We start from the raw sequence: 26,576 nt of genomic DNA on the forward strand, positions 1-26,576 counted from the left end.
TCCGGGCTGGTGCCTGCATTCTGTTTCCAGGAATTCCGCATTTTTTTCATGGAGAGGCCAGGCATTTGTCTCTCTTCTCACAGAGCCTCAGAAGAGACTGCTGCATCTCTGCTCAACAACTTAATCACAGTCAATTTAACTGATTAATCAAATCAAGGCAGCTAAGAGAGAGAACTCTTCTTCTGTGGAAAAAGTGTAATGACCAAGGGAATTATTTTTTTTCAAATGGAATGCCTCTGAGAATGATGTGAATTGTCTCTTCTCTTAACCTTGGATTCTGTAACAGTAACTTTCTTTTTTAATTGTTCTCTAGTTCAAGTGCAGTTGGAAAAATCTCAAATGGTACTTTTTTTTGCATTCTCCATCCATCTGGATTAGGTGTGGACACTAGACCTCTTGTATCACTTAGGCGGGGAGATGTTGGAGGTGGGAGAAGTACTGCCAGACACTAAAAAGACGAGGTCAAGGAAGTGGTGCATGTGCTTAATGTTAGATCTTCAATGATGTGTATAGCACTTTAACTAGAAACTAGTTTCCCTTTTGTAAAAAAGTTAAGTTGTTAATGCTGAGGAAGATTAATGCTTTTTTATATTATAGGAACTACCTTCAGTTGAAGAACTCAATGTTACTCTGCCTGACGATATTGAATTAAAGCCTCTTGGGATGGTGTCAAGCATTATTGAACAATTAGGTATGTAAGTAATTTTATTAATAAAAACGTAGTTTATATATATACCCAAACAGTGCTCTAATAATCAAATCAGAGATTTATGATTAGTGAATTTTGAACAGATAAATTCAGTTTTACTTACATTTCTCCCACTTAAGTACTAACCAGCTTAGCTTCCCGACCCTGCTTGGCTTCCGAGATAGATGAGATCAGGCACGTTCAGGGTGGTATGGCAGTAGACCGTAAGTACGTTTTCTTTATGGAAATTTAAAGACTCTTTTTACTGACATAGTTTTCCAGAATTTTCTTGGATGTGCAGTATTCATTTTCTGTTGCTGTTAAATTACTAAAAATTTCGTGACTTAAAACAATACAACAAAGTTATTATTTAAGAGTTTTTTGGGCCAGCAGTCCGATATGGGTCTTACTGAGTTAAAATCAAGGGGTCCGTCAAGACTAAGTTGTTTTGTGGAGGCACTAGAGGAGGATCCAAACTTCCTTTCCCCTTTTGGCTTTTAGAAGTGGCCTGCACTCCTTGGCTTGTGACCCCCTTCCTTCATCTTCAAAGCCAGTAATGTAGCTTGTCTCTGAACACAGCCTGGAAAGGTTCTCTGCTTTTTAAGGACTCCCTAGATTGGGCCTTCATGTGTAATCTACGATCATTGTTCCATCTCGAGGTTCTTAACCTTAATTAATCACATCTTCAACAACAACAAAAATTTTATTGTAAAGTAACATTCACAGGTTTAGGGATTGGGGTATTGATTACCTTTTTTTGTGGGGAGGGCATTATTCTGCTTACTGCCTTTGATTTGATTTTATAAACATGTAAATTAGAAAGGTCTGTGATATAATACTGATATTAATACCATGAAGTTTGAAGCTCTTGGATATAAGACAACTAAATATTACAGATTTCCTTTTAGCTCTGAGAGATGGGTACCAAAAGGTCTTGAAATTAATTCTCATAGTGAGATACACATGAGAATAGAACTCAGCATTGACAGTTTTAGGATTTTTGAACTGGGAAAAAGACATAGATCATCCACTGGCCGTCTTAGTTCACAGGACTTAAGGAACACAGAAAAAGTTGTCCCTTGCTTTTATGATTGGTTGTATAATGAGTCGTTGGTAGCAATGAGACAATGCCTTTATCTTTTTTTATTTAATCTTTATTGTATTTTTTTCCATTGCCATTTAATCCCCTTGTATTCCCCTCCCCACCAGCAATTACTACACTGTTGTCCGTGTCCATGAGTCCTTTTTCCTTTTGCTCAATCCCTGTATCTCCTAACATCTCTGCCCACCCCTCCACCAGCTGTCATCCTGCTCTCCGTCTCTGAGTCTGTCCTCATTTTCCTTGTTAGTTCAGTTTGTTCGTTAGATACCACGTATGAGTGAAATCATACGGTATTTGTCTTTCACTGCCTGGCTTATTCCACTTAGCATAATGCTCTCTAGGTCCATCCATGGTGTCACAAAGGATAAAATTTTCTTCTTTTTTGCAATCTTTTGACCTTCTAACAGTATACATATCAATGTTTTAAATAATTAATATAAATTTATAGTTTTGTAATTTATTAATCAAAACTGATTAAAGTGGAACATTTTTATAAAAATTATAGTTAATAAAACTACATAATTCTCAAGTTATTACATTAGTTTTTGAGTCATCTTATGGTATTTAATAATATGCATAAGTAAGTCAAACTTTAGGTGGTATGAATTGAACATTTATTAGACCTAATGTATGTAGGAAAAATATAAGTCATAATGTTTATCCTTAGTGAATAAAATGTTAATATATGATACACATGAAATAATAATTTTTAAAGATACTCTTTTTACTAACACATACTAAATGACTAACAAAATTCTCAAGCTCGTGGGAATAAAGATTGAATGAATCAAAATCAGCATGTTATCCTGTTTTGAAGTCCTAAAATATCTAACATTATTTGGACCAAGTTACAAATAAGAAAATAAAGTATTAGTATGCTAGGTAAAAAATATCTATGAATTCAATAAGAGCCCAGAGGTGAAAATAGAGGATTTAGTTTTGTACTCTGCATTTCTTACAGAAATTGTATTGATTTGCCTGCCTGCCTGCCTCCCTTCCTCCTTCCCTCCCTCCCTCCCTCCCTTGCTTCCTCCCTTCCTCCCTTCTTCTTTTTAATTTGGAAAATACAAGAGGCAACTTAGATATTATCTATCTAGGAGAAATGGAGAGATTTCCTGAAATTAAGGATGCGTGTACTAGTATATACTTTCACAGTATTGATACACTGAAAGTTTTTATCAGTGTGTGGTAGAAACTCTTTGTACCCAGTACCTGAAACTGTGTGCCACCTAAAATTATACTACTAAGAGAAGTGGGTCTTGTAGGCCATGGGAACACAGTCACTAATTGTGTTGTGGGGAGAGCACTGGAACTAGGGATCCAGACTCTAGTGATAGCTGGGTATGGAACTGGCCACCAATACTATTAATCTCTTGAGTCCTGTTTTCTCCTCTTCCTTTAAAATGAGCCTATTGGATTAGGTGATTTTCAATTTTCATGTAATTTGGCTCTTTGAGAAGGGGATTAAGTAGCAGAGATATTTGAGAATGAATTCTTATTGCTCACTATCACTATCTTTATTCCAGAAGCATATCTAACTAAAAAAATGTTGACTCATCATCTGTTACTTAAGTGTGTATTCAGAATTTAGAAGCACTAGCTACTGCCTACCCTGCGCCCTGCCCCCAGCCCCTGATACCATTTTTCCCCTGGTCTGGGGGCTCCCTAGTTCCTCCCAGATCATCTCACCCCACCCTTACGTTTAAGGTACATGTGAGCTTGCAGATGGTAAGGACCCTGCTCCCTCCCCTGCAGTCCATCTAGCACCTGCCCCCTTCCTGCCCTGGGGGCCCAGGTTGTAGATATTGTACAAAGGGTCTAAATCCCTTTTTTGTGTGTGTGTGTGCACTTTTTTGTTCAAGAGGGTGGGATCCTAGGTAGTACCTATCCCCTCCTCCCAATAAGTCTGTTAGTGTTAGGGGAAAAATTAGTTGGGATATAGTTGAAATTTTGAATGAATTTTAATAATCTGAAGTACTATATTTTTTCTAGTGGAGGAGGCATTATCTACGTAATGTGACAAAGTATTCTTGCTTGTTGCTCTGATTTTCTAAGAACCTATCGTTTCCCGCCCCCACCCCCACCCTTTGCTATAGTAGACGACTGTAGTAGATTGGTTGTTTAACATACGGGCACTTACAAGAAGTGGAATAGGCTAGACAAGTGGAATAATGCTCTTGCTTTTTGAGAAAAGAAGTGATGAAAATTATTGTGAACTCTACCATTTTTTATCTGTTCAGAAGAAGATGCTTTTGTGAAGTTAACTTTTTCATATAGCAATAAGTAGTCATAGAGAAGAATTTCTACTGTGAGAAAGAAGACTAATTTCTTCTAAAGCATGAGTTTTGTGACTAAATTACACTTTTTGGGGTAAAAATTGCTTGAGAAAATGTGCACAGCTTGAATTTGTTGACTTTTAATGGGTGAGTCAAATTTTCTGAGATTTTGTACTTTTTCTTTCTTAGAAGTGTAGCTTTTTGTATTAAATAAAAACATGTAGAAACTGTTTCCCTGTTCTGTGTGGTATTAAACAGACTTTGCTCATCTAAGAGGAGTAATTACTGAGGCATATTATTTCACCTTAAATTTCATATTAAATTATGTTGGAACTAAAGCCTAAATACTCATTTAAATTTTATATTATCTTCTGATTAAATCTTGAAATAATCTGTTTTGTTTTATTTTTCAGTAATAATCGAGTCTGTGACGAAACTACCTCCAGTTAATGAGGAGACTGTGATTTTTAAAAGTGATCGGCAGGCAGCAGGAAAGGTTTGTAAAAAAGTTCAAATTCTACAAATTATTGTTTGTTTGTTAATTGGTGTTTTTTACTTTCTCTGTCCTAAAGAGTTTGTTAATTTTAGTAGACGAACCATCTAGAGCTCTCATATTATACATTATTTTAGTACATTCTTGATTTCCTTCTATACTTTGTGTATTGGTTTCACACTGCCTATTACTCTTTGCTGCTTGCATTATGAAATACACATGAGTAGAATTTTTTTAATGCTCTGTCAGGTACTTTGCTAGGCGGTGGCTCTGCTTACTGGGGCGGACACAGTTCTCTCTCTGCTCTGCAGGTACTCAGAGCTAAGTGCAGGAGACTTTTTCTACCACACGGTAGTTTTGAAACTTGGGGTTTGTGAGTCCCTTTGAGTAGTGGCTCTCAGAACTCTTTAGACTTTGGTTTCCTTAAGTGGAAAAAGACTTCAGTGATAGCAATAAAGTTTCACTATAAGTACATTTGGGGAATTATGAATATATGTAATTAAGTAGCCACCATAACATTGGGTTTCTTTCATCGTCTTGAATGGTGAATTTTTCTCTAATAGCTAACTTAGATAATTTTAACTTTAATTCACATTTCTTATATCCTCCAATATATTTTGCATTCTTATTCCTGTAAATGTGACTAATAATGTTAATATTCAGCTCTTTTGTCATTGACTTTGACAGGAGTCAGATAAAAATGTAGTTTCACACCTCTACCTTTAGCTATGTGACATACATCCAAAGGGAAAAATTAAATCCATTTCTATTTTTCATATAGAAAGCTTTGTAAATTCATGAGTTATATGTCTTTCAGAAATATGTAATTATAAATCTGGGTATCTGAAATGATTCCCCAAAATAATGGTGGGAGTTGGAAGAGGGTTGAAAGTATTATTAGTTAATCCAGCGACTGAAAGTGAAATTTGAATCTGTTTTAGATCTTTAGAACATCTTGTCTAGACACTAGACTAGTTGACCTTCAATGTCAAACCCTTGCATATCCTTTCTGTTCCCTCCGCTCTTCAATGAGTAACAGTAATCCTGAGCCACAGTGATAAACATTTTGGGTATTTTTAAAAAATTACTGAAATTATGTAAGGAAATGGAATTATCTTCCTTTACTCAAAAAATCACACAGTTAAAAAGGAACAAAATTGATTGTACAACCCAGTTGGCCTGTCTGATTCATTTCCTTTCTACCTTTCTCCCCATTCCCACTGGCTTAATGAGAACAACTTTGGATTTTTATTTGTCTTTTCCTTTTAATAATGATTTATTCCTCTTGAGAAATAATGAAATTCTCCTTTTAATGGTCAGTTACAGAATAGCAGAAGAAATGGCCAGTTTATGCCACCCATTATCCCTATAGAACATGAATTTGTTAGTTGTTTTGCATTTAGTTTTCAGTATTTCTTAGAGTAGGTTTTGTTTTTGTCATTATTGTTCATTTTACTTTTTAATAACCCAAACCGTGAAACCCTTTTTCCTGTCCATTATCATTGGATAAGAATTTTTACTGGCCTTTTTTGAAAGAATATTTGTATTACAGGCTTGATTGCTAGTACGTGATGGTTTTCTGAAAGTCTCCATATTATAAGTGTTTTTTCCTCCCTTAGTAACGTGGGTAACTACTTGTGTAATACACACGGTGATTGAAATGATTATTTGACTTACTCAATGAATTTGCATACTCCCTACTTTTATTTTTTATTTTATTAAAGATTTTATTTATTTATTTTTAGAGAGGGGAAGAGAGGGAGAGAAACATCAATGTGTGGTTGCCTCTTTCATGCCCCCAATCGGGGACCTGACTGGGAATTGAACTGGCATCCCTTTTGTTGGTCCATTCCCTTTGTATGGCACTCAGCCCACCTAGACACACCAACCGGGGCTTTATTTTATTTTTATTTATTGTAGAGAGAGAGAGGAAGGAGGGAGAAGAGAGAAGGAGAGAAAAAAACATTGATTTCTATTGTTTCACTTACTTATGTGTTCAGTGGCTGCTGCTTGTATGTGCCCCAACTCGGGACAAACCCACAATGTTGGTATATTGGGACAGCTCTAACCAACTGAGCTACCTGGCCTGGGCCATTTTTATTTATTTTTATTGTTAATTTTTTTTACTGTCTTCATTTTTATTAATGGGGAGTCAGATAGTATACGGTGATAGATAAGAGATAATTCTGGATGGCTGTGGAGGTACATTTCTCTTTCCCCTTTGGGTAGTTTAGTGCAAGCTGGAGCAGCTGGGAAGATGCGAGGCCTCTGACTGATGGCATTCTTTGAAGGTTGCTTTTGGAGCAGCAGCACCATGTCTTGGCCCTCCACATGCCCAGCCCCCCAGCATTGTTCCTGGGCCTAGAGATTCCTTAGTGTGTTTCCTGTTACCCAGAGAAATGGGAGTTATGAGATCCCTCCCTCTGTGGAGAGGAGAGGCTGAGGCTTGCCTTCTTGAGCCACCTTCCTGGTGTGCAGTCGGCTGACTCAGGCAGGCCCCTAACCGCAGGAACTTTCTTCATGTTGCAGACAGATTATCTAAGCCTGGCCTGTGCTGTAGAATGAGAATTTCAGGAACTGAACATACTTTTACTTTTGGCTCGTCAGTGTTTACACCGACCATACGGTGTATTTGTACTGTGTGGTGGTAGTGTGTGTGTTTGTGACCCCTTCATGGGGCAGGAAGCCTGTGAAGTCTTTCAGCAGAAAGGTACTGTGTTTGAGTAGGAGACGGGAAGTATTAAAAGCTAGAGCCAAGTGAAAGGACACTTAGAACAGCACCACTCAAGTGACGGGCAAGTACAAAACATTAGTTGGATTCAGTTTTTATGTGAGTATTTCTATGAAATGTAAACTATTATTTAAGATATAAAGAAGGCTACTTGCCTTCTTTAAAGAAGGCGGGATTGTAAATACCCCTTGCAGAGCATTTGGTCCACACTAAAAGGTCCTTGGTGTTTGTTCCTGTTCTAAATATCCACACTTAGAAAATGTCCCTGGGTTCAAATACCTCACTACATTTATTTCTACTTTAAGTTTACACAGTTAATACACAAAAAATACTGGCATGTAGTATTGGTCCAATAATTGCCTTTTGGCTATACTGCCAGTGATAATTCTTCTTGCCTCAGTAGCCTAGCCAGTAGTGGCACATGGGGTTAGGTAGGTGGGTTTAAATTATTTCGAGAGTGGGATTTATGCGAATCAAATGTCTCCATGGATGTGTTGGCTAGGACCAGATGTTAAGGACCAAATGTCAAGGACCTTTTGGCGTGGCACAAATGTCTCTGTGGACGTTTAGTACAGGACCAAATGTTTGCTGATCCAACATGGAGTGTCGGTGTACGCCATCCACTGATTCTGTGACGCAGCTTCCTGTTGCCTACCATTTGCTGTGCTTACTCGTGTAAAACTACATTGTAGCTGTGGCTTATAAACACTTCAGATCTTGAAAATAGGCAAGTAGGTGTGCTTTGATTTTATCCAAGATTCTGAATGTCACTTAGCAGTCTCTGCATAAACCTGAAGCTATTAAGGCATATCCGTGGTGCAATCGTTTCTCACAGTTAGGAGGTGGAATCGCACCATCCAGGAGACAAGTCCTTGGGAAGCAGCTTGAGGTGCCAGGGTGCAGACAGCGATTGCTGTGCCTTGTACTAATGGGTTCGTAGGAAATTTTTTTTAAAGTTACTGTCTCTGTCCAAACTTAAAGAATCAGATTTGTCTATATTCATCAGGGGAATTAAAAAAAATGTTTTAAGATTTTTTTTTTAAAGTGACAAATAAGATGATGTATTTCTTAATCTATGTAAGTAGGCCAGTAAGAATTGTTTTATATTTCCTCTGTCCTTTGCACTAGTTGGAAGAGAGAGGTCTACCTTTTTTATTGAAAACCTTTTAAAACAAATTTCTCACTATTTCTTAAATTATCTGTTTGCTTTTCAAGTAGAAAAGCTTAAATTGTCCATGCTATTAGTGTTGTTTTAGAATGCATGGCATTTAAATTCTTTTGACTATTGATAGTTGTTTTTAGATTAATCATATTTTCAGAGTGTAGGTACCCTAATGTATGAGCTGTTTTTATGTCTTACTGAAAGTTAATAACAGCTTGAATTGTGTAGTAAACAGCATCAAGTGAAACATTTACTGTAAAAAATCTAGAATGTAATAAAACAGGTACTTTCTGTGCAGTTGGTTTAACATGGTCCAAGCTATTTGGAAAGTGAGTTAGTAATTTACATCAAGAGTTTTAATAATCATACTCTTGGCTCCAATAATTCCATCTGTGACAAATCAATTTTTAGGAAATCTGAAGTACAAAAATTTACATATAAATATATCATGGCATCATTTATTATGTTGAACAGATTGGATGCTGCCTAAATGTCCTGTAATATAAGATGAGTTAAACAGATTGTGCTAAGTCTATAAAGGAATGCTATATAGCCACTGAAATGGCACTTAGGAAGCATATTTATAACATGGAAAAGCTTAATGCACTTTAGGTTTTAAAAGTGAGCAGTGTACAAAAACTGTAATATCTCAAACTTCATTACTATAAGAAGGCTGGAAAAATCTACAGTGACACTGGTCATTGTCTTTTTTCTATAATATACTTATATTTATTATCAGGGACATTATTTTTAAAAATTCAGGTATCTGTTCTGAGGAGAGTGGGAGACCCGGAGGCCGCCTTTTGTCACTCGTAGAACACTTGCAGCAATAAAGCACTTCTGTGCTAAAAGCAGCTTCTTCACATACACACCGAGAGCCGTGTAGCGCCATTGTGTTCTGAGAAATAGTCAGCTTGAAGTTCAAGTCTACTTTACTCTTCTTTGAATTAGAAGAAAATGTGGTTTAATTTTATAAAAATGTTAACCACTACATAGAAATAGCAGAAGTGATTGAATATCTATTGAAGCGTGCTTTCAAGTTTTGTGTCATAAAATTCCAAGTGACAGGCAGTATTTTATTTTTCAAAAATTATCTATTGTCATTTTTTTCTTCATATCTTACAACTTAAATGAGCAATAAAACAAGAAATTCATAATTTGCATGTAGTTGGTACCACCAAAATGATTTAAATTTAGCAAGGGTAAATTTGTTATATTTGTTTTCAATTCATAAAAAGGAAATCTGGAAAAAGCTGATGTATTTAAATCCAAATATGAAAATTTTATGCATATGCAAAGATGGGTTAAATATAGTTTTATTTTATTCCTCAGGCGTTGAAAAAATTACCTTGTATAACAATTATTAGTGTTTTCTATGTTAAATATTACTAACCTTTTGAGTCATTATTTACATATTAAAGGAGGCCTTTATGTTTCTTATATTTTACAGATATTTGAGTTATTTGGACCTGTTGCACACCCATTTTATGTATTACGGTTTAATTCTTCAGAGCACATAGAGAGTAAAGGCATTAAAATAAAGGATACTATGTATTTTGCTCCATCAATGAAAGACTTCACTCAATATGTGTTCCCAGAAAAACAGTGAGTACTTCTTTTCCCCGTACCATCCAGTACGTGTATGTTAGTTGTTTGCTTATTTAACCTTTATATTTTAGGAATAATTCTCAGCAATGGTAGTTTTAAATGATAGTTGTCTTCCAAAGACTTCATCTGTCTTCCTAATAACACCTCTGGAAGCTACAATTTGTTATCAGGTTTTACAGCTAGAGATCATTATATATTTGGGCCATATAAACTTTCTGAATTCTGATTCATCACATTTTTCATTATCTATACTCTTTTATATAAATGGTACTTCATATTAGTATTACTATTTTAAAATTCCCATTTTAAATAAAAATTTCACTGGATTAAATTTATAGGCTTGGCTAAAGAAAATAAGGAGATTTCTGGTGGTTATAAATTGTAAAGTTATAGAAGAGACAATTAAAATGTGTCCCAGAAAAGTGTGTACTAAATGGTGAGAAACAGGGTTGACTTAACTAATAAATCATTTGTCTTCATTTTGTCTGTAATTAATGCTAAAAGATGCCTGTGGAATGTGGGTAGTAATATTTCTCCATGTTTATACTCCCACTGGTTAATTGTGTATTTTCCTTATGTTAATTGTGTTGCCTAATATTAGCTCTAAGGCTGTTTATGTCAATGAAACTTACAATTGTGTAACTTAATTTTTACATAAAAGAATGGCATATAAGGGGGGCCCTCTAAAAAACCCGAATTATCTTCTGGAGGGTGGGACCTTGTAGTACAGACTTCTGCTAGGTGAGTGTTCTGGGAACCCATCTGTATCAGTGTACCAGCTGGTGGTGTTGTGAGAGGCTGTGTTCAGCTTCGGTGCATTTATATAAAGACTCATTGCATGTGCCCTTTTCATGGTGGGTGATTTACAAGCACACTGGCCCACACCCTGCTCAGTGTTCAGGGGTTTTTTACCAAAAATGTGTCCCACTTTTCCTATTCACTCTAGCAAATTCTTTGTTTATTTGTTTCCCTGGATGAAAAAAGTCCTTAAAGGGAAGTGTTTTGGTGTATGGAAGAGGTGAAACAAAAAATGGCAGAAGCACTAAAAGACATCAAAATTGACAAGTTCAAAAACTGTTTTAAGCTGTGGAAAAAAAAGTCTCAATAGGTGTATTACATCAAATTGAGAGTACTTTGAAGGTGACTGAAGTGTAAACATGTAGGAAAAAATGCACAATTTTTTACAAATAAAATCTGGGTTTAGTTTTTTTTTTTTTTTTTTTTTACGTCACCTCTCGTATAGTTCAAATAGAATAACTTTTTCCATAAAATTTAGTTGAATGCTTCAGAAGATGTAATGGATATGAGCCACTAAAAATATTGTCAAATTAGGAGTGGAAGAAAAGTCACAAATATTGGGAGAGGGAAGGGAGATCTTAAATCCAAAAAGACTTTGCATTCAGTTTGACACACAAGTCTCTTCCAGGTCTAGTTCATAGGTGAAAAAATTAGGGGATGTGGTTTTTGTAGGACACAGTATATACAAAGGGAACTTCAAGCAGTGAGTAGTATTAGTGCTATGTTAAAAGTACCAGTCGTAAGAATGCTTCTATACCACGTACATATTAAAATCAAGTCTCTGAATTTCGTTTAATATTTCAGGTATGAAAGTTTTGTTCCCGATAATTTATTCAACTCATGCTTAACAATGCACACAATTAACTGAAGGAATGTTTTACCCAAGTTATTCTTCAGGCTGTGCAAGGTTAATTTTTCTAAATGACTGCTGGCAAAAAGTGAGTTAAATAGGCAGTACAGTTATAAAGATTTTAGTGTGCTTTAAAGTCGTGCCTTCAGTAACAGGCATTTCACTCTGCTTTGAATATCAAGGTGTTGCTGTGGATATGTCATATATTTGGCTCTTGCCAAATAAAGTACTTTAACTTAGATAAACTGGAAAGGTTTTCTGCATTGTTTTTTAAATAGATCTGAAATATTAGGAGCAGTCTTTGTTTTTGATTTGCAAGAACAAGAACTTTGTCCTGGGGAGAAATAACGACAGTAAACTGAAGAGTTGGGGAGTAGGCCTCCTCCACAGAGGCCCCACTGTGGGAGCCTGTTCTGTTCGGGACCGTGTTTCGGTGTTGGTCTTGGGAGCTCCGTGGAGTGCTTTGCCTTTGAGTTAGAAAAGTTCAGCTCTTCTCCAGCTTATCCGCCTCTAGTAAGGCTATTTTAATCTTAGCTCCCCATGAACTTACTCTCTGTGAAAAGTGGTGTTTAAAATGTTGCTTGATCTTTTCTTCAGCTGATTTTGATTTTCAGTACTAAATGTACTATTTGGGGCACTTTTTCAGTTATGTCTTTAAACTCCAGACCAAGGGCACTGTAGCCCATGAGACGGTGGATGGGGAAAACGGGAGTACTGGAGATGAAATGTGAAATGTATGGGTGTAAGAAGGTGATTACTGAGTAGTGGCTTTTAAGTGGTGGAAAAATCGTCGCTAATGCCTGATACACAGTCCACATTCTAAATCAAAATTTCAGAGCAAACTTAATGATTTCTGTATTGTGCCAGCTTCTGACATCTGTGAATTGATTTTTATGGATTATAGATGAATGGATTAATGATTTTAATGAACTCCTGAGAATCCCATATTTTTGAGATCTAGCTTAAAGCAGTGAGGACTGATATTTCATAATATTTTAATATAATCAAATAACAAGGTATAATCAAACAATGAAATCATAAAGGTTAATGAGACAAAATGAGCTTTCATAAATTATAATTATAATAGATATATGTATTTTTGTTGGTCATAGATTATAAAACTGCACTAAAAATAATTCATGCTTGTGATTTGTACTGTCCTTCAGAATCTTCAAAACTCCCCCTCCTCCCTAACCTAGATAACCTCTTACCCTCTGCTTTGAGAATCACTGTTGGGCCTTGATTACTCCTGCAGTATCGTTAATGTTCCTCAGGTAAACTGAGGAAAAAGAATTTCATATTGTTATCTCTACCATTAAACCTATGAAATTTTAGATAAGGAAATACCACATATTTACTTTTTGTGTGCTTAGCACATGGAACAGTCTCTGACCTATAGAATAAGCATTTACTGAAGTTTATGTGAGTTTTATGACAGGAGCTCAGGTGTCCCGAGAGGACTCCAGTTGGCATCTGGATGCGTGTGACCTGCAGAACCACTTTCCCCCCGCACACCACAGCCTCGGCCTCTTGTAACACTCCAGTCCTAAAACGTCCAGAGGTTTTGTTTCTCTTACGAGCTTCCCACATTTTCTGAAACTACGTACGGACAGAAAAATGGTCCTTTATTTTTTGCTGTTATTTTCATATATATTGCAGAATTAAGAGTTGAGCTTATGTCTTCTATTTTATTATAAGTGATTAACAACTTTAACAAATAGTGCTTTGAATTTTTGTTTTCTCTTCCTAGGGAAAAGGGATCAGATGCATCATGGGAGAATGATCAGGAACCACCACCAGATGTAAGGTTAAGTCCGTTTACACAATATTTTAGAAAGTAAGGCAGGACTTAATCTTATAAATTCACTCTTGACCTTAAGGAGGTCTGTAATGCTCCTCACATGCATACTCTGAGCCGCGCACTCTCTCCTTTCCATGGGACTGTTGTATACCTTTCAGTAAGAATTTGTGATTGATCATTTAAAGAAATATGTTTAGTCATATTTGAATAAGTATTAGGTTAACAAGTATTAGGTTACATTGTCCTTGTAATTTCCTATTTTTAAATCAGTTTTTTGACACCTGGTAAAGGCAGAATTGTCATTATTTTAAAAACTGTTATTCTTCAACTTAGTGATTTTAATATGTGATATATGGAGATGTTTCTTAATGGTGCTTTTAATAAGCTTCCTTTCTTTTGGAGGTACAAAATCCCTAGAATCTACCTACCTCTCCATTTTTTTTTACTATATAATTACCTTCTTAAGAAGAGAGTTCTTTATTTTCTTATTCGAATCTATGTCAGCAAGACTTTTTTATGTTCCATAGTAGCTTGATAAACAATCTGTCTAGAGATGTGGATAGAATCAGTTATACTCTGTAGAATTATATGATTTCACTTTTCATGGAGATGTTTAAGGATATTTCCTTTAAGTTATTAAAAAGAAGAAATGATGGCAATTAGTGTATATATTTTTTGAAAATAGTATGAATTTATATAGTATAATATATAATTATTATAAGTGAGAGTTTTTATTATGTGCCTAGTAGTTTTGAAGTTTCTCAGTATTATAAATTCTAGGTATGTGTAGATTTTACTTTGTTTATTTTAGATGATCTCAAGCAATGTTGAAGGTTCTTATTCCGTAGTAATTTCTGATTTTGCCGAGACGTGAATCAGCTGCTAATGCCCACTTAGAGAGTCACTGAACCAGTGTGAGTCACTGATGCGAGAGTAATCTTAGTTCAGTGTCCGTATTACTGTGGGGCTTTATTTTCACAAAAGTCTCTTTTTTAAAATTTCATTAGTTAAATGATTTTTTCTTTTTTTTATTGTTGTTCAAGTATAGTTCTCTCCATTTTCACCCTACCACACTCCCTACCCCACCCATCCCCACCTCCTACCCTCAAACCTGTCTTAAAAGATATTTCTTGTGAAATGCATATATTCTTATACCTGCTATTTCATACCTAAGCATTGAACTTGCCAGTTGTGGTGATGTTAACTGTTTATAAAACTGGTTGGATCAGGCTAATTTTAAGATTAAATCTGAGCATACTGCATGGTGCTTTTTTTCCCTAAGTAGTTGACTGCTATTTTCATAATATGGAAAACCCTGAAATTCAAAAGTTTATTTTATCATGATGACATTTTGTAGTTTAGAATTATGGCCTGGTGTTAAATGTAGATTAATTAGAATTTGGAATGTATGGGGTTTAAACGTTTTAAAACAATTATGCTGTGAAAATAGAAAATGTTGGGCTTGCATAAAGGAACTGAAATTTACTTACAGGAATGCAGCTCATTCATCTTCATTTTCACTTCTAACATATGAATACTTAATTTGTGATCGAATAAATGTGTTTAATGAATGCATACTTAATTGGCGTACAGGAAGATGGGAAATTTTCTCTGATTTTAGGAGGTGATAGCAAAATACTGCCAAAATTGTCTCTAAAATAGTCTATTGCTACTTAAAATCTTTTTTTAAATATTTGTTTATTGTTGTTCAAGTACAGTTGTCTCCATTTTCCCCCCTCCATGCCCCTCTCCCAGCCACCCCCACCTCCCATCCCCCATCCTACCCCCCTTTGGCTTTGTCCACGTGTCCTTCATACTTGTTCCTTGGCATCCCTTCCCCCTTTGCCCCCCAGTATACTTCCTTCCTGCTCTTAGAACAATATCCAGTTATTTTAAATGGCCCAAGAAGGTTCTTTATTCTCTTTTATTGTCTCTGATTTTTCTCTTTAAGAAGATTTCGCTTTGTCTTACAGAACCATTTTCATTTTTTCTTTTTTTTTTAAAAGATTTTATCTATTTATTTTTAGAGAGGGAAGGGAGGGAGAAAGAGAGAGAGAGAGAGAGAGACATCAATGTGCGGTTGCTGGGGGCCGTGGCCTGCAACCCAGACATGTGCCCTGACTGGGAATCGTACCTGCGACACTTTGGTTCGCAGCCTGTGCTCAATCCACTGAGCTACGCCAGCCAGGGCTCCCATTTTCATTTCGTGAATATACTGACCCTCTACACATAACTCGCACTCCTCGCAAATGTCCTCGCCCTTATTTTCACCGTTGACTCATCGTTAGAGGTTTCTCTTGGGTTCCCCATACCCCGAAATCTTCCTTGCCCTTTTTCTTTGTCCTCAACCCCATACTGTCATAGCATTAAATCATAGCACTTGCCCATTGCTTTATGTATCTAGTTTTTTATTTGACTGAACCATTTCAGAGAAAGAAATGTTTCCCACCCGACTTCAGTGCTTTCTGCTGCCTGGTGGGTACCAGATATTCACAGGAGCTTAAAAATCTTAGCACTTTAAGATCAGTAATAAGAACTCATGAAGCTAATAAAGATATATGAAGGTACTAAAATTCGTTGATGTTTCTGAATTTGATTATGGATTCTGAGGTATGTGAACTGTTGGTTCATAGAAGATTTGATCTAAAATATATTTCAGCAAGACAACTGAAAATCCCATACGAAGACTTTCCTGTATATTTTATTTCTTCCTTTTAAATGTGTATACATGCATAGACAGTGAGTCTGCTTTTATATATTTTTATGAAACATATTATCTGTTTTGTGATATTAATAGAATAATATAATGCCTGAATTCTAAGAAATCATAGAAAGTCATAAAGTCATTATATATAAAGCTTCTAAATCTTATGTTTTTGATGGATTGTAACAGTGAATCTCATTTCGTAGTTACATTTGACTTGCCCTCTTATAACTTAAGATGATTTCCTCTTGGAAGTTGGGCAATGCATGTATCTGCTTATCAAAGCCTTCACCTGCAATCTTATATAAATATAAATAGTATCCGTAGTGGTTTTCTCCCCCCTTACTTTGCCTTATTGTGTATTTAAGCCCTTACTATACCTGTCATTATATTAATAAAAAAATATTACCTGGTAATATTTTTACCAGGTAATATTACCTGGTAGTATTTAGAACAGTGCCTGGTTTATAGTGGGTATGTGTAAATTTTTGAACAAGAGGTATAATATTCTCCTATTTTTATATTAGATTTGATACTTTATATTATTTGCATATTCCTTTCTTTAGAATTTTGGCAGCTGATACATCTTGACTCTAAGCTGGAAGTCAAACTTCTAGCTTAGGGAAAAGCTGTATCTCAAGGTTGTTAAAGATTGGTATTTTATAGCTAGCTATCTGAAAGTTCCTAGGAATTATAAAACCAGAAAGCCTTGAGTACTCATCTGATTACTGGCTGTGTCAATTAAGAATCTTTAGGACTTTGTTTAAAAAAATACTTCATTTTTCATGCCCTGGCTGGCTTAGATCAGTGGATTGAGCGCAAGCTGCGAACCAAAGTGTCGCAGGTTCGATTCCCAGCCAGGGTACCTGCCTGGGTTGTGGGCCATGACCCCCAGCAACCGCACATTGATGTTTCTCTCTCTCTCTCTTTCTCCTTCCCTTCCCTCTCTAAAAATAAGTAAAAATAAAATCTTTAAAAAAATACTTCATTTTTCTATTGTATGTAATTAATGCAAGAATTACTGGAAACTACTAAGTATCAAAAAAAGTATCTTTCAATGTCAGTGTTTAAATAATAGGCTTATTCTTCTCATTTCCAAGTATGTACCATTGAATTGGTTAATTCACGTGACATAAATCTATATGTTTTTCTCTGTCAGGCCTTAGATTTCAGTGATGATGAAAAGGAAAAAGAAGCCAAATACAGAAGAAGAATTCGCATGCAAGGCCGGAAAAAACTAAGATCTGTATCTAATGAGTCAGGTGAGTTGATGCAACATTTAGGAATTTTTTTTTATCTTGACTTACATTTATGTAAGTTTATCAGTAATAACACTGAAGAAAACATCAGGGTTTTCTTTTTACCTCCTGCCATCCAGCTAACATTGGAGGTATTTTACAGCAGGGGATGTGGTGGGACAGAGTCACAAGGCAGTTTTTCAAGCTTAAGAATGGGAAAATGGCTTCAAGAGGTAAAGGCAAACTAAACGTTGTTAGTTATTTGTGCTCATTAGCACTTTCTGTTAAGAAACTTAGTGGCTTCCATATTTAGACTTAAATAATACAGTATTTAGTGTCAAACTCAAGGTACTTTATTTTTTAAAATGTATTTCATTTTATTATACCTTTCCTATTTTCTTTTTCCTTTTATAAAATTTAACTTTTTGTAGATTGACATGCAGTTGTAAGAAATAATACAGAGAAATCTTATATGCCCATTCCCCAGCTTCCTGCAATAGTAACATCCTGCAAAACTCGACAGTAAAGTGTCACAGCCAGGATATTGACATCGATACAGTCAAGATACAGACCATTTCCATCACAGGAAGAGTTCCCTCATGTTGTCTTTTTATAGCCACACAGACTTTCCCCCTTCCCACCACCTCCTCAATTCTTGGCATCCAGTAATCTGTTCTCCAGTTCTATAACATAATTTGTCATGTCAGGAATGCTTATATAAATGGAGTCATTCAGTATGTTACCACTCAGAATTGGGTTTTGTCTCCAAGCGTAATATTCTGGAGATTCATCTAGATTGTTGTATGTGTTGAATTTGTTTCTTTTCATTCCAGAGTGGTATTCCATTATGTGAACATGCCACAGGTTATTTAACCATTCATGCACTAAAGGACATCTGGGTTGTTAACAGTTTTTGGTTATAGGAGTGAAGTTGCTTTATACATTTGTGTACAGGTTGTTTTTGTGTGCACACAAATTTTCATTTCTCTGGGATAAATGTCGGAGAGTGCAGTTACTGGATTGTATGAAGTGTGTATGTTCGGTTTCTCAAGCAACTGCCATACTGTTTTTCAGTGTGGCTACATTCCCACCCCAGTTATGAGTGAGTTTGTTGCTCTGCTTTCTCGCCAGCATGTGGTGGTGTCCCTATTTTACACACCGTTCTTGTGGGCGTGTAGTGACGTTGGCGACTTTGACTTGCATTTTCCTGGTGATACTGAACATCTTCCCGCCTGCTCCTTTGCTGTCTGTGTATCCTCCTCAGTGATGTCTTTGTTCATGCCTTTTGCCCATTATTTAACTGTATTTCTGTTTTTTAACTTCTGAATTACGAGTTTATATATAATTTCTTCCAGTCTTTAGCCTATGTTTTCATCTTCTTGAAAGGGTCATTTGCAGAATAAAAGTTTTTAATTTTGACAAACCCCAATTTATCAGTTTTTGTTTTATGGAGTCTGAGAATTTCTTGCCTAGCTCTACATCCTAAAGATTTTCTCCTTTTTTTTTTTTAAAGTTTGCAAAATTATTTTAAGGGTTCTACTTCCTTTGCCTTTCCACACGCATTTTAGAATCTCTATATTGACAAAAAGTCTTGCCAGGATTTTGTTAGGAATTGCATTACACCTGTATATATATTAGCTCAGAGAGAATTGACATCTTTATACTAATCAAATTTTCAATTCTAAAATTCCTATTTCTTTGTATAATTTTTTTGTGCTTAGGCCTTTTATTTGTTTTAGTTCTAATTTCTTGTTGAAGTATTTTTATGATGACTGTTTAAAACTATTTCTCAGATAATTCTAACATTTTGTCATCTTGGTATTGGCCTCAATTAAGTTTGCATTTTCATTGAGTTCGAAGTCTTCATTCTTGCTGTGATGAGTGATTTTTAATGAAATCTGTACATGTTGGGTATTATGTTATGAAACTCTAGATCTTATTTAAATCTTCTGTTTTAGCAGTCTTGTTTTTAAAACTGCTCTGGCAGGGAAAGGAAAGGGATGTCACATTATTACTGTTAGTGCCAGGTAGGGATAAAAATCCAGGTTTTCTTTTCAGCCTGTGTTGGCACCTTACTGCCGGGCAAGGAGGGAGGACTGTCTCCTCACTGCTTCTCTGACTACGGTGGGGGATGGCCTCGCCACTGCTGGGCGGTGACTAGAGTCCTGACTCTCCACTAGTTCTCCTCTGACACCACCTAGTGCGGGAGGTGGAGGGACCCTGTGTGCCTGCCAGTGGAGGTACAAGTCCAGGTCCCCCACGTGATGGCCAGTGTCGTTGCAGGAGGCCGTCGAGCCTGGTGACTGGCTCCCTATTCAGCCTGCACCCCAGGGGGAGGTCGAGGCACCTCGTTACATCCTGTCAAGGGGGGAAGTCTGGTTCCCCACTCAGCCCTTGAGAGAGTGAACAGTGGTGGTATCTGGTTTGCTCTGTGCTGCCTGGCTGGAGTCTAGTGGTTGTTGTCTGAAAGGTTTCCGTCTTGCTAGGCTTTCTGTTTCCTGTTTGTCTGGCCTTTTAGATTCTTTAAAATGGGTCATTTTAAGCCTTATGCATTTTTAAATACTGTAAGATATACTTGGAAATTAAAGGCATTATTGAAATTGTAAACAATATTTTTAATGTATTAAAATTAATTTTAATTTTGTTTTTATGCTGTTTTTTTTAACCCTGCTCAAAGGTGGAAATTTGGCAGAAGTGCATCAGAATTGGAATGTTTCAGAGCATTCAAAAGGATACCGCAACAGAGAATTCACACGAGGATTTCCCCGGGGTCGATATCCCCGACCTTGGCATGGCAGACCCCCACCTCCACAGTTTTATAACTCAGAGTATATGGTATCTCAGGAGCCTTCGGGATTTCCACCTCAGAGACAAGAGAATTTCATGCCACACTATCCCTTTCCTCCTCCGATGTTTGACATGCATAATTTTTCACTCCCTCCTCCACTACCACCTCCCCCTCCCCCTCCCCCACCTGCGTTTGTAAACATGGGTTGGGCTGCACCTAACATGGCACCCCCCATGCCCTACTCCATACCCCCGCCGCCTCCCCCCCCACCGCCGCCCCCACCCCCCTCTTCTGGAGACAATAATTATTCTCATTTTGGATCTTACTATTAGGTGAATAAATGTATTTCCAGAGAAATGTAGACTTTATATGGGAAAGATTTTTCTTTTATATGGGAAGGATTTTTTTTTAAAGAAAGGGATTATGGATCTAGATTTTTAAAGCATTGTCAAAAAACTGAATGCTTCCTTTAGTCGTAAGTTGATACATATTTATAACATTGGTGAAATTGTATCCGTATGAAAATTTCATTTTAGATTTGTAGGGGGGAATTCCAATGATGTAATATTTAATTAAAACTTTGAATCCGTGCTTTCCACATCCTGCCCAGTTACATGGTGTGTACAGGTTCAGTTGTAGATCTGGAGCAACTTGCATCACGGATAAAGGAGACTGAGCGTGCCCATTATCTTGTTGGTATATCTGAAAATGTGATGTTGAAGTCCTGCTGCGAGTCTTTAAAATAAACTATTTTTATAAACTTATACTTTGGAAATTGGTTTTGATTGTAATTGCGAATTACCAGTGACATTAAATGTTGTAATTAAAAAAAAGTGTACAGAGAAGGAAAGTCTCATATATTGGCAGAAGCTGTGACTGTAATTAAAGCTTTTCATTATCTGTGCAGATTTTATTTGGAAATGAAATTCCTTTACGCGAGACTTTACTGTTGAACCATGTAAAAGAACACAGAGAGTATTCACAATAAAATGTTATGTGCTCACCGTCAAATGTACTTGACCCTGTGCTGGGAGACCGCATCTTCCACGTCTGTACCCAGACCCTCACGTGCGTGGCCCAGGTGAGGTGCTTCATAACTATTTAATGAGTGACTGAGTTTTTATTCATTAATGACCAGTGGGTATTATTTTACACCCTGAAATGTAAACGTAAGGGAGATTATGGAATTTTAGAAGTTGGAGAGACCCTGGAAATAGTCTAAACTAGTCCTTGTTTTTAATAAACAAGGAAGAGCCAGCCTAGCTAAGGGTTTCGAAGGGTTACATAACTTAATGAAGGTCACTCAGTGAGATGGCAAGGGCTTGAACCTAGTGTTTTCGATTCTCAGATCAGCACTTTCTACGAAACTGGTGCTTCACAACCTCCTTGATTTTCTTAGAAAATAATACTTGCATGCACACCAGGGTCTTTGTTCATCATTGCCCTCAGCCTTCGGGTGCAGCCAGGCCCCTCGTCACCTCCCCGTGGGCAGAGGAGCCTTTGCAGTTGAGAAGCTCTTGCTTCGGTGTACACTGACATTGTCACGTGTTATACTTTCTTATTACTTCTTGAAATGTTTCTGTAGCTTCTCTCTAGAAGCTACAGAATCTCATAGATTATGGCGTAGTCTTTTTCAGGTTGACAGGATATTGTCAGAGTCAACATGAGATTATATCTGAAAGCACTGAAAAACCCAAACCTTTTTCCTACAAGAATGGGAAGAGGAAGATGTTACCATCCAGGGATGGTAAATCAAGTTGTTTTCATTGCCATGGTGTTGAAAAAAAATCTCTGAACTCTGTACATCAAGTACTGGTGTCTGACAGATATTTAATATCTAAAACAGCCAAATGATGGTATTTGAGGTCTGCTTTCAGTTAAGTTGCTACCTTAGGCACTTAGATTTGAGTTGCCTCGTACTTTATTCAGGGTTTATGAAACTTCAGGCTGCCTGAAAATCACCTATAATTATCACCTAAGTTTTGGATAGGTTATTAAAAATAAACATTCTTGGACTTTAACCCAGACTCAAGTAGATCTGACTGAGATGAGACTTAAGAAACTATTTTTAACAGATACCCCCTGGGTGATTAACTTCAGGTTTTAGTCTTTGTGTTGATTTCAGCATAAATACACTACTTCAGCTTCTTGGCCAGTCACTCTGGCACTTTGGGTAGGAGGAGTGTGGTGAGGAAGAGGGAGTTGATAGGTAAGAAGAGAGAAAACCGTAGCTACTTAAATTGTATCCGTAGCCTGTCGCTTGGTTCTCAGAGCTATACTGTGTCAACTACAGCTGTCTCTGGAGATGAGGAGGAGTACCCATTTTCTTTTATCTGGGAGAGAAATACTATGTTCATCACCCTACCTTAATTTTACAGCACAGCTTTAAAATTGTGTGGCCCCAGATCTTTTAAGCTGCTAGCTGGTGTGAAGACAAATACAATGTTCTCAGAGTTGCTCACTTGAAATACACAACTGTTTATGTTAGCCTTTTCCTGTGATAAAATAGACATTCACATGATGGAGTATGGAAAACACCTTAGTATATCTGCAGTTTAACTGTAAAGTTATAATTGTTGCCTAAAATATTTGCTTTATTGAGATGAACACTGTATCCTCCTTCTACAGAGAAGATAGTGAGGTCCATGGTAACTGGATGACTTGTCCACTTACTAGAAATAGATATTGAAAAAACTTGGTTGAGACCATCTAGTGGAAACCTGGAATAGAATGTGCAATTTCAGAATTTACCAAAAAGCATTTCTTAAAAGCCATGTAGTTAAACCACAAGGGCAGATACCAAATATAATCGTCTTTTCTGTATAGCTAATAATTAGTAGACTCTCTAATTGTCAGTACTAACTGGACACAGGGCAGATGGCAGGGGACCTGTGTGCAGCGGTCTCCCTTGTTTGGGGGCAAAGAGCAGGACAGAAGTTTTCTCTTTCGCTTCTGCCTCACATTCTGATTTTTCACTCCCTGCTCTCGTTCCCTGCAACTTGTTTGCTACTCTTTTTGTTGCTGGCTTAGAGTTGGTGAACACTATGTACATTAAACAATTCAGGGCATTTGATGAATACAAAATGAGTAGAACCTGAGTTCTGATCTATAATTTTAATCTAATAAGTGGTATTTTAAATCCCTGGGGGCTGAGGACAAGATTTCTTAACAATCATGGTTTGGGGACACAGAATCTCAGGCGTGACATGTCATTCATATATAGCCATTCAGCAGTAATATTGCCATTTGCATTCAGTTTTAACAATTTACATAAACTAAGATAATAAGAATAACCGGTTTCGTTGCTTCCTACCAGTTTTTTTTTTTTTTAAAGATTGTATTTATTTTTAGAGAGGGAAGGGAGGGAGAGAGAGAGAGAGAGAGAGAGAGACAGCGCGAAACATCAATGTGCGGTTGCTGGGGGTTATGGCCTGCAACCCAGGAATGTACCCTGTCTGGGAATCGAACCTGGGACACTTTAGTTCCCAGCCCGTGCTCAATCCACTGAGCTATGCCAGCCAGGGCTTCCTACCAGTTCTTTCACACAGTGCCCCCTATTGCATTCTTCCCTGTTGCAGAAAAGGCGACCCACCCCTTTGGACGACACAACGCAGGGAATGTAAGCAGAGGAAGAGACATCATTCCTTAGGTGCGTACTCGTCACCCTTGCCCGGTCGGTTTGGTGAAAGGCTCAACAACATTTTTTTACTTAGGAATTCTTCATGCTCAGGGTATTTAGAATTTTTCGAAACAGTTATGTATTTCAATAGTTAAGTGCTGGGGAAAATACATTAGTATGTTGTTGAATACTAGATCCTTTTAAAACTAGATTAACATTTGGTAGCGTCAATTTGTGTGCTCACAAAGTATGCATTCATAAATTCTATGTTCTGATATTTGCATGTTTGATACCAACAATAATAAGCTGTGAGATATAACTATAAAAAGATACTTTAATGGAATGGAAGCTAGAAAATAAAAATCATAAAAGAATTATGAGAATTTATTTTCAGGTAATGTTGCAGCTACACTATGAATGAATACATTTAGGGTAAAAAAAAATCCACACACATTACTGTCCTTTTCTGCAGACGAATTGCCAATATTCTAAAAGCCTTTCTCTATTCCTCATTGTGTGACTTAGTCTGATCCTAAATTTATGTAGCAATTATGTTCCAGAAAACCAAGGAAACAGTTACTGTAGTGTACCTAAAATTAAAATTGAGAAACATCTTGTTAATAGCATCTATCAAACCAAAGTACTTGTTTTGAGCTACTAGCAGCAATGAAATTACGTCTCATTGACTCAGTCATGTGCTCTGCACTGAAATTGTTACCATTGGTGGGTTAGACCTGTATAGTTACTTAGTGTCTTGGAAGTGAGGTACAAATTTGTGTTTCCAGTGGTAAAATAATAAAGATAACTGATGAAGAAAAATATCAGTTTCCTGCACATTCAATAAACAAATATGTATATATTTATATATTATATGTACTTATATATGTATACACATACAGATATTGGAAGCCTAGTACAAAAAACATGCATACTTCAGTTGGTCAGTACCTTTAATTTCCACCCATAATGTTGGTGAAATGGGAATAGTTATTACATTGGCTTATTTTGTAGTTGGTTGTATTATACCATCCCTCAAACAGAACAGATTGACCTCATGTGGTAAGAGCTTTTTATTCATATTGAGGCTCGATGGTATAAACATTGTTTCTAATAAGGCTTATGACCCAAATAAAAATAATAGCATACAACAAATAGAAAGGAATAAAATCTGTAGCATAGAATCCTTATTAAAACATGAAATGTGACAAATAGATGATGGCGGTCTGTAATGTTTGGATGGTAGAGGTGAACTTCTGAAATGCTCTCAGTGTCATAGGCACTACAGTGTGCAAAACCTGTTACTGCATCTCCTAAAGCCTCCCATTGCGTGGTCCGGTGACATTCAGGGGGGCTGGGAAAGCGTTTGCTCTCTGCTTGTCCGTCCCACCTCTCTCTGCAGATACCTGTTTGACCACATACACTCCGTGAAGAGTTTCATCTCGGATAGGATTTAGGGCTGCCAGGCTTAGTTGTGCAAGCTGTCTCAGTAGCTGGTGGGTTTATTCAAAGCAAATGATTTTTTTGAACATCTGTTTTTTCTTTATTTTATTTTTCAATCACAGTTTACATTCAATATTAGCTTGTGTCTGTTGCAGGTACAGATTGTAGTGGTTAGACAGCCATGCTTTACAAAATGATCCCCCTGGTATTTAGTTCAGTTACCCATCTGGCAGCGTACATAGCTACCACAGTATTACTGACTATATTCCTTGTGCTGTACTTTGCATCCCCATGATTATTTTGTCATTACCAGTTTGTACTTCTCAATCCTTTACCTTTTTCACCCTGTTCCCCCACCCCCACCCCACCAGTCTGGAAACCATAAGTCTGTTCTCTGTATCTGTGAGGCTATTTTCTATTTTGTTCATTTCTCAGTTTGGTTTTTGACCAAGTATAATTCTTACCATATTCATTGGCAACAGCAGAAATTAATGAATTCTGTTTAGCAAGATTACAGCAGAAAAATATTTAAGAACAGAAGAAAATAACTGTAGGCTTTAACTTTATGGATACATTTAAATGTTAATTTGAACTATGTGAAATATTTTGCAACTGGTAATTTCATGTGATTCAGTCTTATATGTGGGCTCTAGAATATGTTCCTGTATTTAGCTTTCTTCCTAGAACATCTCCCTGTACGATTTCTCTCCAGGATGCATTTTGGGAAATACTGTCATAGCTGATAACTGGCAGAAAATCATGAAAGGGCACATTTCTAAGAGAAAGCATGTCTTGCTAAGATGACAGTCTGTTAGAAGAGCGTGGGGCCTGGAAGCACTATTAAAATATTTTGTATTGGGCTAAGAGAAAGAAAGGGGCTGGAATCTCCAGGTTTCCTTCTTTTGGAGAGGTCTAACAATACAAATATTTCTGAAATTTCATAACCCAGAAATCCTTTAAACTTTTTTTATTATGGACACCTGAGAACATATGTGCAGACAACCATTTTGATAACTTTGAGTTAAGAAACAAAATTTCATTCTATGAGAATGTCTTCAATGTCTTATATAATATTTAATGCCTGTTAGATAGAATATATTGTCCCAAACAATGTTGGATTTCAAGTAGCTACATAGGAAAAACTTTCAAATGACTGTAGCCAGGAATAGAGGAAATATTTAATGGTTTTAGACATCTAGGAAATATCTAGCACGTATGTTTCTGCCCAGTGGGGAATGTCTTTGTAATTAGACTATAAACAGAAACTCATTCTTACCT

At 36.6% G+C, this 26,576-nt stretch overlaps 1 protein-coding gene across 1 annotated transcript in view; it reads left to right on the forward strand.

Annotated features, from left to right (window-relative positions):
• Window positions 1-21,145, forward strand: part of NAF1 (nuclear assembly factor 1 ribonucleoprotein) — a 36,897-nt gene extending 15,752 nt beyond the window's left edge. Inside the window, exons 3-8 of the mRNA XM_028520441.2 lie at window positions 598-691; window positions 4,480-4,562; window positions 9,903-10,057; window positions 13,459-13,510; window positions 17,373-17,475; window positions 20,129-21,145. Of these exons, the coding sequence (XP_028376242.1) occupies window positions 598-691; window positions 4,480-4,562; window positions 9,903-10,057; window positions 13,459-13,510; window positions 17,373-17,475; window positions 20,129-20,571 (930 nt within the window). The 3' untranslated portion in view covers window positions 20,572-21,145. The remainder of the gene's footprint in view (window positions 1-597; window positions 692-4,479; window positions 4,563-9,902; window positions 10,058-13,458; window positions 13,511-17,372; window positions 17,476-20,128) is intronic.
• Window positions 21,146-26,576: the final 5,431 nt, after the last annotated feature.

This window comes from Phyllostomus discolor, chromosome 8 (genome assembly GCF_004126475.2).
Source record: "Phyllostomus discolor isolate MPI-MPIP mPhyDis1 chromosome 8, mPhyDis1.pri.v3, whole genome shotgun sequence".
NCBI classification, from domain to species: Eukaryota; Metazoa; Chordata; class Mammalia; order Chiroptera; family Phyllostomidae; genus Phyllostomus; species Phyllostomus discolor.